The 13,166-nt window shown below is 43.4% G+C and overlaps 1 protein-coding gene across 1 annotated transcript in view; it reads left to right on the forward strand.

Moving 5' to 3' along the window:
* The window catches only part of Marchf4 (membrane associated ring-CH-type finger 4), a 97,381-nt gene that overhangs the window by 69,660 nt on the left and 14,555 nt on the right, over window positions 1-13,166 (forward strand). The window contains exons 2-3 of the mRNA XM_070026718.1: window positions 2,605-2,760; window positions 8,211-8,403. Coding sequence (XP_069882819.1) covers window positions 2,605-2,760; window positions 8,211-8,403 — 349 coding nt within the window. The remainder of the gene's footprint in view (window positions 1-2,604; window positions 2,761-8,210; window positions 8,404-13,166) is intronic.

The following is a 13,166-nucleotide window of genomic DNA, read 5'->3' on the forward strand; positions in this document are numbered from 1 at the left end:
TTCCTGCCTTTTCTCCATGGCTGCTGCTCAGGAAGCAAGGAATGTAGACTTGGCTGTCACTTGGCACCGTTGCCAGGGACCAGAAGTAATGTCTTTTACCTGATTGGCAATTTGACATGGATGCTTAACAACCCGATTAATCAAACCCAGCTCATCCTGTTAGAATTAATGAGCCTAGGAAATGCTGTCGTGAATAATGAGGGCTTTTGTCCCTCCCTCAGCACCTCTTCTTACTCTCTCCCTCCCATCTCTTTCTCAGAGCCATAGCACAGCTACTCAATACCAAGAGCCATTAGGCCTTATTGGATGTGGCAAGTAGTCAGCAATGTGAATATCTTCTGCCTGTTTCTCCTTTCACAGGCACCACAGCAGCCTACCAGGAGTCAGAGGCTAGTCATATCCTAGGAAGGTGCAAAACTTGCCACTTGCTTTGTTTTTCAATCCACTCATTCAAACATGAAAAGTTATTGTGGGCCTTCAAGTTTTGTAGGGCTTGGCACTGAGGGAAAGGGATAAAATATATAAAACTCATCCTTGACTTCCAGGGGTGCTTTGGAGGGTGAATATGCATCGATTCTTATAGTTATGTGCTGGATATTCTAACAGGGATATACCCCAAATGACATCACATCAACATACTTTTAGTTGAAAGCACTTTTACATCCGAGCACTAAACTCAGCCCATAGAAATCAGAGATGGTTCTCTATAGCTTAGGATCTTCTTGAAAATGGATAGTGACAGATAGTAGATCGGGGAAAGAGAACCTTGTTGACTTCATCCAAGCCAAGATTTGAATTTTGAGTGACAGGAGTTGAAGTAGAAGGGAAAGATGATTCCAGAATTCTTGGAGGTAAATGACTAGTTTTGCAGTCTGTAGTGAAGGCCATGATTAAGTGTGCAGATGGAGATTTGCAGGGACTCTTGGACTTCTTTTTCATGGTTGGGGATAAGGTGTGGTTTTATTATTATTTTCTATCCGTTGTGGGGCATGAACTCAAGGCCTGTGCACTGCCCCTGAGCAAAAAAGCTCAGGTAGCTCTCTAACCACTTTGAACCACAGTTCCACTTCTGGTTTTAATTCAAGATAAGAGTCTCATTGATTTTCTTACTGGGCTGACTTTGAACCACAGTACTCAGATCTCAGCCTCCTAAGTAGCTAGGATTACAGGCAAAAGCCACCAGTGGTTTTATGAATGCTGAAATACCTGTTACTAGAGCTGTGTCTTAACTGGCTCTATCCCAAACACACCAGCATGGGGAGTTGCAATTCAACTATGCAAAGTATTTCATGAGTGCTTTGATTGGCGGGAGGCAGAGAATCTAAGTACACAATAAATGAGTTGTAGTGAAGGCATGAAAAGTAAGGAAGAACATGGGCAAGACCAGAGGGATCATAGGCCAGTGTGTTGGACCCAGTTGTTAAAAGTCTTGAGAAGGTAAAGGAAGGAGCTGAGTGGATAGGAATGTGGTAAGCAATGGTGAGTTTGAGCTACAAGTAAGAGAAAGAGCAGATAAGAGGAGACACATCTGAAAGTAGAAAGGGAAGACACCCAAGAGAGGGAGGGCTCATGGAAATACTTTGGAGGGATGTGTCAAGCAGCACAAAGCATGGGGTTCAGTTATGCCTCTCTGGCATACCACAGGGAGCTCCAGAGAGTGAGTCCAGCTCTGTATTGTACTCAAAGGGTTTCAAATCTTTACACTGTGTAACCTTTGCATCTCAGTTTCCAGTGTTCCCAGCCTAGCTCAGGGCTGGCTGGAGTGATGCGGGCCTCCAGCAAAGGTATCTGGCCCAACCTCCCCAGGATTCAGGCCTGTCCATATTTTTGTCATTCAAGGACCCAGTGTAAAATGCTTCACCAGAAAGACTTGGTTTTCTGTGCACTGGCCTGCCAGGAGGACATTGCAGTAATTCAAGATCAGAGCTCTACATTCATGCAAAATGAATCCTGTAACATATTTCTAAATTGTTAAATGTTGACTGTTGAGAGGTTTTACGTGAAGATTGCTTGTAGATCTAGGTATATTGCCTAGTATATCTGAGGCCCTGAGTTTGGTCACCAGAAAAAAAAAAAAAAAAGGATTTCTCCCAGACTCCTTTATCTACAGCTGGTTAGAGTTAGGGTTTTGTTCAGCCTGTGTTGAACCTTCTAGATCATCTCAATCTCTACCAGCTAACAGTCAGTGTCCTTTACCTGTTTGCCTCACTGGCCCTACAGGTATTTGAATTTGGAAGCCTTGGCTGAGCTTTCAAAGAGAAAGTAATGGTGCCTGACATCCTCCTTTGAGGACTTCCACAGAAATCATACAACTTGGGTAGCACAAGAATGATGCCCTGTGTAATACCAACTAGGAGTAGGGCATAAGAATTTTAGTTGGGCTGACTAAATTCATGTGGCTCCTGCTGAGGGGACACTAGAGTCCAGGCCTGCTGTGGGGACACTGGAGTCTAGGCCTTCTCTGTGGAGTCTGGTTACTCAAGTCAAAGCCTGTGCCCTGGTATGGTGACCTGTCTGGCTTACTGAATGGCTCAGATAAGTGGATCAACCTCTTATCCATTATTCTACCATCTACCAAAGTATTCACTGCCTCTCTCCCTGCAGGGGGAGCTGCTGAGCCCATGCCGCTGTGATGGCTCTGTGAAGTGCACACACCAGCCTTGCCTCATCAAGTGGATCAGTGAGCGGGGCTGCTGGAGCTGCGAGCTGTGCTACTATAAGTATCATGTCATCGCCATAAGCACAAAGAATCCTCTGCAGGTAACAAGGGTCTGCTTGAGGAGGGCTGGGTGTGACCTGGCCCTTCCATTGCCACTGGCTTTGCATTGGGAGAATTACTTCAACCTAGACTCAGAGTAGCTTGGAGCTTAGAAACAACTTTCAAGAAGGAAAGGGTGAAAGATCTTTTTGTTTTATTTTCTCTGAAGCCTCTGCAAGAAGAGGAAGATAAATAGATACCGAAGAAAAGAGTATCGGACAGAAGAGAGAAAATAGGAGAGGGAAGAAATGAATGAGCAAATGGGGAAAGGAAAAGAACAAGGAGGGGAAAAGAAAGAGTGAAGGAGAAAGAGAAAGGGAAGCGAGAGAAGGAAAGGAAAAGAGGGAAGAAAGGAAAAGAAAAAGAGAGTAGAAGAGAGGAAATGGGGAAAGGAGGAAAGAGGAGAGAGGAGGGGTGAGAAAGGAAAAGGGAGCAAAGGAAAACCAAGAAAAGCCAAAGAGCGGAAGACTCCCTGAGAAAAATGGAGATGAGACAGGGAAGCAGAGAAATGGTTGGGAGGGGAGGAGAAGAAAGAGCAGAGTATGAAAAACCTACTAAGAGGCATGAGGGCAGTCAGGGCAGAGCTGGGGTAGGGCTTGCCAAACACATTTCCACATAACTCACAGCTCCCTTCACCCACCCTCTGCCCTCTGTTCTGTTCACACATCCATCTTCCCTGGAGGAGCTGGGAGATCCTGTGCCTCCTTTATAAATTCCCTCACATCAAGTGGTTTGCCCTGTGTGGTGCCTGCACACATAGAGAACATTTCACTTCTGAAAATATCTCCATACATGCATGAAGCTGCCACATAATCAATTAGCCAGCATGGCAACAGTGAGGATGGGGAGTTCAGTTGCCTGGCACAGTTTCCCTCCTCCTGGAGAGGAGGGGCTGAAAGTCAGTCCTGCAAGCCCAGGAGGGCAGGTGGTTTGGTAATAATAATGTGGTAGGGTCTTCACTTAGAATGGCAACTGGCATCTATGTTACTACGGAGCCTGCAGTTGTTGTGTCCAGTGTGGTTTATTTTAGACCCTGTGGAGTTTTCTATGGGGCACCTTTAAGAGAGTGTTTGTGTGTGTGGTGGGGGGAGGGGTGTGCATGCACACGCACGTGCAGATGTGGGCTAGGATGAGGGGCATTTTGGGAAGAGGTATTGAAAGTCCTAGATACCTCAGCCACCTTAATGGTGAATCACAGCATGAGCACAAGAGGTGCCCTCCCCACTCTGGGTTCCATCTTCAGCCATTCATTTCCAACTCATGAAGTATCTTAAAATAGCCGTGTCACCAGACAGATGATTCTGTGTCTGCTGGGTACCAGCAAAGGTCTGAGTGCATTAACCCACACCTTCCTTTTCAGCTGGCCGAAGCCTCCAGAAAAGATCAGATCACAAATCTACCAGCCGAGTCCAAAGTACCTGGCTCTTGGTTTCATCCTTGACTCATTTAATGAACAAACAAACAACAACAACAAAAACACTCAGAGATAATTTTTTCCTGGGGGTAAAAAAAAAAAAAAGAAAAGGTTATTCTAATCTTATGAGTCAGGAAAGCACATATCAGTGTTTGGAAATATTGGCCGGTTCATCATATTCTTAAGTCACTATCCTGTCTCCTGTTGTGAGTTTTTAGACTCTTGGGACTCCTCTGATTCTGTTAGCCTTCAAAAATGCCATGGTGTATGCTCAGTAAATGTCACCTTTTTAAATACAAAAGTAGTTTGGTCTAGCCTGGCCCAGTGGCTCACACCTGTAATCCTAACTAAGGTTATGAGAACCGTGGTTTGAAGCCAGCCTGGGCAAAAAGTTCATAAAAAGCCACTTCAACAAAAGCAAAACAAAATGAAAAACCTGAACAACAACAACAACAAAAACAAAACTGTTATCCCAGCTACACGAAGATGTAAATAGGAGGACCATGGTCTAGGCCGGTCCAGACAAAAATCAAGACCCTACTAGAAAAATAATGAAAGCCAGAGGGATTAGCGATATGGCCCTGCCTGATTAGGTCAAGGCTCTGAGTTCAAACTCAAGTGCTGTCCAAATAAAAAATTGTGTCTAGTTTGAGTTAGAAGCTCTGTTGTACGGGTGCAGCCTGAATTGTCCTAATTGTCCATTGTGAGGCAGCTGCCCGCTCAGTCATGGTAGGCAACCTCTGCTTTCAGGAGAGGCTGGACCTGGCAGGTCAACCACAAGCAAGTGGAATGTGGATGGGGATCTGCGACCACTGCAGATCTGGGGTGCGCCCTCCAGGTCTCCTGGGTCTCTCATCTCCTGGCTCATGCTCCGTACAAAGCTGTGAGACCAGCACAACTATTCACGATAGGACAGCATTTCAGTCACCCAAGCAATATTTCTACCTGAAAACCTACAGCCTTGTGGATCTCGAGGCTCTATTAGTCATTTTCTATCTAGCTTTTCTCTGTGACATATGAACAGCAATGTTAGTATTGCTATCTTATCTGTGGTTTCTCTTTACAGTTTCAGTTAACCATAGTCAATTGAAATCCAAAATATGAAATGGAAAGTTCCAGAAATAAGCAATGCATCTGCCTTATACTGAATGTCACTCATTGAAATCTCATACCTTTCTACTCCATCCTTCATGGGATGTGGGATCTTTGTCCAGTGTATCCATGAAGTGAATACTATGTATCCATTAGCCATCTGTTACCAACCATCATGGTATCACATACTTATATGTAAGACTTGGTACTATCCAAGGTTTCAAAAATTCATTGAGGGGACTCTTCATATAGATCCTTTTGGTTTAGGGAGGACTATAGTATATTGATAAACTGTTAGTGTCTATTAGGTACCTGTTACTGTTCTAAATATTTACATATATTACCTACTTTAATCATGGAATGAAGTGGGTGTTAGTATTATTATTCTCAATTTACAAATTAGACAATAAAGGCATAGGAGGATTTATCAACTTGCCAGAAGCTGCCTGGTTATTTGGTAGTGGAGTAAGGTTGCTGACTACACTAGTAATTCTCACTCTTGGATTCAAGCTCTTAACTTCTACCCCATCACGTCCAGGTAAATTTAGGATGACTTTTGCCGTGTCATGCTTAATCTATATTTTTTGCTGAAACACAGCAAATAACATCCTATTTATAGCACTGGATTGATAATTAACCCACATAATAGTCTAGGAAGTAAGGAGAACCATTTCCTCCCATTGTGACAGAAGAGAAAATTGACGGTCTCCCTGACAATCAACAACCAGGTGACACCCTGCTACCTGGTATAAGGAAGGCAATATCCAGTTTTTACTCTCTACCTTTTATTTTTCCACTCACTAGTGCCCCAGGAAATGAGTTCAGGGGATGGAGAAGTCTCATGATATCAATGTCAGAAACCTACTTAGAACAAGGCCCTGAAGTTTCCGGTGTCTGAGAGCAGTAGATCCTGATCCTACAGATGCCTTCTTCTCCCCAGTCTGCTTATGAGATTTCAGAGGGCTCTCATTCTCTGTCCTCTCCTTACAGTGTCTTGTCCCTCACTCTCTGTGAAACTTCACCTGGGACAGACAGGAAGACCATTTTCTTCCCCCATTCCACTTTGTTCCACTTTGTTCATTTTTCACTTCATGGTCAGGATCCCCCTTTAGGTCCCATGGATGGCTTGGGTTGGGCTGTAGAAAGGAAGAGGGCGCAAGTGTGCCTTCACATGTGAGATGCTTGATGTCAGGAAGAGTAGGAGTAGGGTTTGAAGCCCTCCTTCCTGATTGTGGGGCAAGCTGTGGAAAAACGCATTCATTGTACATGAACAGGCCATCCTCTGGAAAGTTCCATCCTTATGTGTAACCCTAAACTGGGGGAACGGTGGAAGATTGTCAAGGCCCAATTCCCTGTAATGGGATGTTATCTGTGTAATTAAATGTCAAGGCCAATGTCCTACCTTGAGACGGAGAAGTCTAGTTTTCCACTGGCTATTGTTCCTTGGAGGTCACTGAACAGTCCTGGCTGAAGCTGTGATGTCGGCTTCCCTCCAGGCCATTGCTGTTGGCAGGAGGAAGGCATGTGGCTCCCTCCTGCATTCAGGCTGCAATGCTTTGTAGTGGTGTTCCCGGTAGAGCATTATGCAAATTACCATCCACCCAATCAGAAGTTCTGCCCTCTGCCTTCCCAAAACTAATCAGTTCCCTACTTAAAGCTACTCAAAACATCAACATTGATCAAGACATCTTGTATTCATAAACTGCTTTGTTGAATAATTCCTTTGTACAACTACTTAAAGATACTAAAAATATTTTTTAAACAAAAACTATCATGTTTACTCTCAGGACAAAAATCCAAATATGGTTAACAAAACTGTGTGGTTTCTCTATACTCTTCACGCTTTTCCTGTTGTCCTATTGCACATGTTTTCTCCACTCTGCCATTCTGGTTCTTTTAGGTTTTTATATGTATCATGTTTTCTTCTGACACAGGGCCTTTATACATGTTCTTGCCTCTGTCTGGGGTACTCTCCACCCTTCTCTATGCCTGGTAATCTCCTACTTAGCTCAAGTATGGCTTCCTATGTGATGTCAAATGCTTCTGCCACAGGCCCTTACAGTCCCTTTCTCAACTCCGATGGATTACAATTGTAAATCCACAGGGCTGTCTGCTCCATAGGCTGGCTGTCAGTTGTAGCTGTCTGGATTGACCTAGAGCTTTATCTCCAGCATCTCACATAGCAAAAAATACTCAATACATCTATATTGAGTGAAATTGTATGAATAAACCTTGTACTGTAATCTAACTCCTGGCTTTTTAAGGTCATTGTTGCCTAGAACATCCATGAAATCATAAAATTCCAGAGCTGAAAGTCACCGATACTCCATCCTCAGACTATTTATCCATCAGTGCTGCTAAAAGTACAGCGCTTGTTTTGTAAAAGAGGAAAAAGGAAAATCAATGTTAATATACATTTCATAAATTAGAAACTGTTTTCCTTATCTCTACATCCTACATCCTCTCCTGGTCTGTTGACGTGGTAGTTTCTAGTATGTACATTAAATGGCAAGGTAGTGTTGTGGTAGGAACAAAATAGACCTGTGCCCTCTTAGCACCTATTAGTAAGAAAATAGACTATATTGCTGCTCTGCAAAGAATATTCTGGAGTTCTGCAAAGCCACCCACACTAGCTCTTTGTTTTCTCTTTTTCCTTCCTGTTTCTGTTTGTATCATAAGTAAAAAAAAAAAAATGTCTCCTCAGCTATGCCTGCCCCAGAGCCCCTCCTTACGGATAAGTTTTAATCATTCTATGATATAGCTTTCCTCTGCATCAAAAGTATAATGTAAAACTGCAACCAGGTCCATTATATACTACCAGCTGGGAAGCCCTGGCTTAAATCCTGCCTCAGGGAAATGAGCTCTTGGAATGGAAGAAGGAAGAGGGGTGAGAATGGGGTGAGGGTAACCCAAGCAATAGCTAATCTGCCACTCTTTCCTCCCCAGTGGCAGGCCATCTCTCTGACAGTCATCGAGAAGGTTCAGATTGCGGCCGCCATCTTGGGTTCTCTCTTCCTTATTGCCAGTATTTCTTGGCTCATCTGGTCGACCTTCAGTCCCTCAGCAAAGTGGCAGCGCCAAGACCTCCTCTTCCAGATCTGCTACGGGATGTACGGCTTCATGGACGTGGTATGCATAGGTGGGTCCAAAGACTTGTCCCCATGGGAAGTTTGAAACAACATGCTGGGAGTCCCCCACGATACCTCCCACTGGGAGGCCAAAGCAGAAATGACACCAAATTTGAGACCTGTGAACCCAGGACGTATCATAGCTTAGATATGAGAGTTGGGAGGGTGAGAATGAGGCAGGGCAAAGAAGAAAGATTAGAATCATTCCTAAGCAAATCTGACTTGCCCAGTGGAAGAAGATAAGGAGGCTGAGATCTGGGGAAGGCTGGTTGAGGAAGGTCCAGGGTAGCCAACCTATAATGAGATGTATGCCTAGTTCACTCCATTTTCTTCCTAGCACAATGCCATCAAGCAGCCATGGTGATATATGTCTCTTCATTTTCCCCAGCTGTTAATAAGTCTATTCCAGGGCCTTATATTTCTGTAGTCTAATGGCTCAAAACTGTGTGTAGGACTTCAGTTCCACACTTAACTCTAGGAGCCAGTCTTGGGAGTAAGAAATAGAATGCCATACCGAAAGACTCTGGATATGTGTTCCTGCTTTATCCTGAGATTTAAAAAAAAAAAAATCCTTATTCTTATTCTACATAAGATTTTGTTGAAAAGGATTAGTTTTCAGAAAAAGTTGAAACTCATTACTTTGGTTCCCCATTTCTTCCCTTATCCCATCCCCAACTCTGTGTTTCTCCTCTTCCACTATGGTTGGTGGAGGGTTGGGTCATTTTTGTTTCAATAAGTCACTGTGGCTGTCAGTTCCAGAGATATGGTTTACACAATGGTCTAGGCAGTGCTCTTGTTTCTCTGAGTGAAAGGAAGCATGCTTGAGCACTGGTCATACTTCCTTACCTGGAACTCATGGTGTATTCCCTAGGCCACAGTACTGGGATTGTTAAAATAACACAGTTGTCTCTTCTGGACGTGTGTGTGTGTATGTGTGTGTGTGTGTGTGTGTGTGTGTGTGTGTGTGTGTGTGTGTGTGTGTGTGTGTGTGTGTGTGTGTGTGTATTACATTAAATATGCTATATTGCTCTGTTTGGCAGGAAAACATTCATTAGCTAGGATTTGGCTAGGATAATGTTATGAATCTCTTTGGGGTCCTTTAATATTAGAAATGAGAAAGACCTGGAGACTTGCATAATGTTGGCAGCAGCCACAGACCAGTGATGCTAGATCTTGTAAAGCTATCCAAACCATCCTTCTGCCTCTCTAGGCTAACTAAATCAATGCATCAACCCCAATTTCAAGAGTCTTTTAATGATTGCACCTAGGCAATGAGAGAAACAGCTCAAGTGTGGAGGATTGGAAGAGAGAGGACTGTGAATAGGAAGGATTTGACATTGATGCATTCTAATCTACCTTCCCCTCCCACCAAACTCCCTTCCTATCCCTGCAGAGGCCCGAGTTGCTGATGCCAAAAGCCAGGTGTGTCTCCATATGGAGGAATGCAGCAGCTCTGGCTTGGAAGGAGGAACAGTAGAGGGGCTTTCTGTGGAGGCCCCTTCAGCGGTCCTTTACTGTCCTTCAGGCAGGTGGTAGATCAGCCCGGAGGTAGGCTTTTATGAGACTTTCCCATCCGGTGATGCATCAGTTAGCTTTAGGTGCAATAACAAGCAATGCAGCCAGGTACTGGTGTCTCACACCTATAATCCTATCTACTTAAGAAGCTGAGGTCTGAAGCCAGCTTGGTCAGAAAAGTCCATGAGACTTTTAATCTCCAATAAACTACTCAGAAAAAGCCAGAAGTGGTGCTGTGGCTCAAGTGGTAAAGTGCTAGCCTTGAGCACAAAGAAACTTGAGGATGGCACTCAGGCCCTGAGTTCAAGCCCCAAGACTGGCAAGACACAAGCAAACAAACAAACAAACAAACAAGAAACCCTAAATCACAGTCCCTTACAATAAATATCTTTTTCCCATTCATAGAGTTGTGATATAGCTGAGGCTGTGCTGAGTTTACCTGGGGTTAGCTAAACTGGGATTAGCTTGTGGCTGTGCAATGTATTCTTATGCTGGTACCCACACTAAAGGAGCAGGGATTACCAGACTACACTCTTCTCTTAGTTGAGAACTGTGCTCTCCTCCTCTTTGGGGAGCATGGGCAAGAGAGAGAGCATAAATATCATTTATTATGGACAGCTCCACAAATGTGAGGACTGAATTGAACACAGAAGAAATCATGGTAGTCAATCAGTAAAACTCCCTTGTTTTGCTGCTAAGAGAACTGGGGCTCAGACAATGGAATCTGTTCAAGGTTCTTGGCTGAAATTAGCAAAGAGAGGCTTCCTGACTCACAGTCCAGTGTTCTTCCCATTCAGATAGCAGGAACCCCATAACATCACTTGTAGGAAATTTTCAGGTGCCCAATATGCCCTGTGTATACCAGGGCCCATTAACAGAGGGAACTCTCATGAGCAGGCCATTTCTCCATGCTCTGAGCCACCCTGCAATATAGCTTTGGCTCCTATGTGTCTCTGATGTCTCTAGAACCAGGATGTCTCTCTGAGCCAGGATCAGTGCCATTCTTGCCCCCAATGTCCCTTTTCTGGCTCCTTTCCCCCTACTTGTCTTCTCCCTGGCCCGCTCTATCTTTGTCATTCCTTTTCTTCTTATGCACATGTGGCACTTAGTCCTTTAATTTCTGAAAGAAGCAGAATTCATTGGATACTAAAAGTTTTCACATTAGTTTTTCTTTCCTTCCTGCTTTTAGGAAAAAAAATATCCTACGATGCAAGCTACACCATAAGCCATTTATCTAACCTTTAAAGAGTTCCGGCTGCTCTATCATTTTATTGGTTATAACTGGAACTAATTCTACTTCTGAGTATATCCCTGAGGACAAAGATTATTCTTCTCACTTTTCATATCCTGAAACTCTGTACCTGAAGGATTTGTCTTAGGCTGACTCAGGCTCATATCAGGACTGCCAGATCAGTGTTTGCCTTATAGATGCTGTCTACAGGAGAAAATGCTGGGAGACAAAATGAAACAGGAAGTGACATTTGGTCTAGAGAAAGAAGCAGGAGGTGACTGGCAGCAGTGGGAATTCACTGATTCTTGTGGTTATTTTGACGATGGTAATTTTAATGATGGTAGTGATCAGTAGTGATGGATGGTAGTATTAAGGGTGAAATTCAAGTTTCAGTTATTCCTCTTCTGCAGTGTTCTGGAAAAACACATAGCAATGCCCATGTGAGTATAAAACTACCTGCCTTTTAGGGGCTTTTTGGAGGAGAACGAACTAGAGGCTGTAGTGCCCACCTAATGAAATGCAATATCTAGTTTTAATCTCAATGTAGGCAGACTAATTGGGACTACCAGAAAATGCAGTTGGCACCAGAGTCACTGACAGAAGGGGGGAGGGTGGCAAGTTGGGCTTACTCTGAAGGAAAATTCACATGCACTCCATAACAGTTCAGGGCTCATTTCTTGATTCAGAGCAAAATTGCAGATTCAACCTGGGAATAACTTCCATGACTCTCCCAGTAATGTTGGTTGAAAAAAATATATGCAGTGGAAGAATCCATATTCTTAGACCTAAGCTGTGCAATTTAGCACCTGGCTAAAAACATTATCATAAGGAGAAAGGAAACTGACTCTAGCCCTATGTTCACATAAAAGACTTAGTGAGAGAAGAGAAATAAAACCTTCTGCTTCTATGAGTCTCTGGACTTTATTTTTCAGATCTCAGTCTTCCCCAAGACTTCCAAATGGCCACAGATAGTAAAGAATAAGAGTAGATATAAAATGGGTAGTTCTGATGAATATATACATACTCTATTGAAATAGTATGCCAAGGGAGAGTTCGTGGAAGTGTGAGAGACTCTGAGGAGAACTCCCCTGGGGTATAACAGCAAGAATCCAAGAGGATGAGAATCTGGAGCACAGTTGCTGCTCATGAAGTCATGACAGTACTATTCATGGTTATATCTACCTAGCTGGGTTCCAGGGACATCAGTGGCCAATGAGAAGCTTCCAGGAAAAATTACTGTCTCAGAGAATGGCCTTTAGTGCTTATCAGAGGATTTTTGTCTGAAATGGTTGCCCAGAAGTTCTGGGTTCCCTGTTTGAAGGTGAAACTCAATGTCTCTGAACTTGATTATATCCAAGGGTTATACATTTAGTGACAAAATCTGCTCCTATATCTGCCTTAGTGTCAATCCCCCAGAACAATAAATGCTACTGTAAAAACTAAATGTAAGTTGTCAAGGACATAAAATTGACTATGAAGTCATTACAAGGAACTGAATATAACAATTCTTAAAGATGTGTAGGGTAAGTACTATAATCTATATTTCATAAGATGAGAAAAGGTTTTAAGAAATTGTGTTCCAAGCTGGGTGTCTCATGCTTGTAATCCTAGCTACTCAGAAGGCTGAGATCTGAGGATTGTGGTTCTAAGATGGCATGGGCAGAAAAGTCCCCATGAGACTCTTATCTCTAACTACTCAAAAACTGGAAGTGGTTCTGTGGCTCAAAGTGGTAGAGCACTAGCCTTGAGCACAAAGATGTTGAGACAGTGCTCAGGCCCTGAGTTCAAGCCCCACAACTGACAAATTATATATATATAATATATATATATATATTATATATATATAATATATATAATATATATATTATATATAGAGAGAGAGAGGGGGGAGGGGGAGGGAAGGAGGGAGAGGGAGAGAAAAGGCACTGGTTATACACACTCAAATAAGCAAATCACCTCCTTATAAGGATGCTTGATTTCATGGAGGTGGGAGAGGTCATCACTGATTCTCAGGTAAGAAGAGCAGGG

This window comes from Dipodomys merriami, unplaced genomic scaffold (genome assembly GCF_024711535.1).
Source record: "Dipodomys merriami isolate MVZ:Mamm:240054 unplaced genomic scaffold, mDipMer1.0.p SCAF_1, whole genome shotgun sequence".
Taxonomy (NCBI): Eukaryota; Metazoa; Chordata; class Mammalia; order Rodentia; family Heteromyidae; genus Dipodomys; species Dipodomys merriami.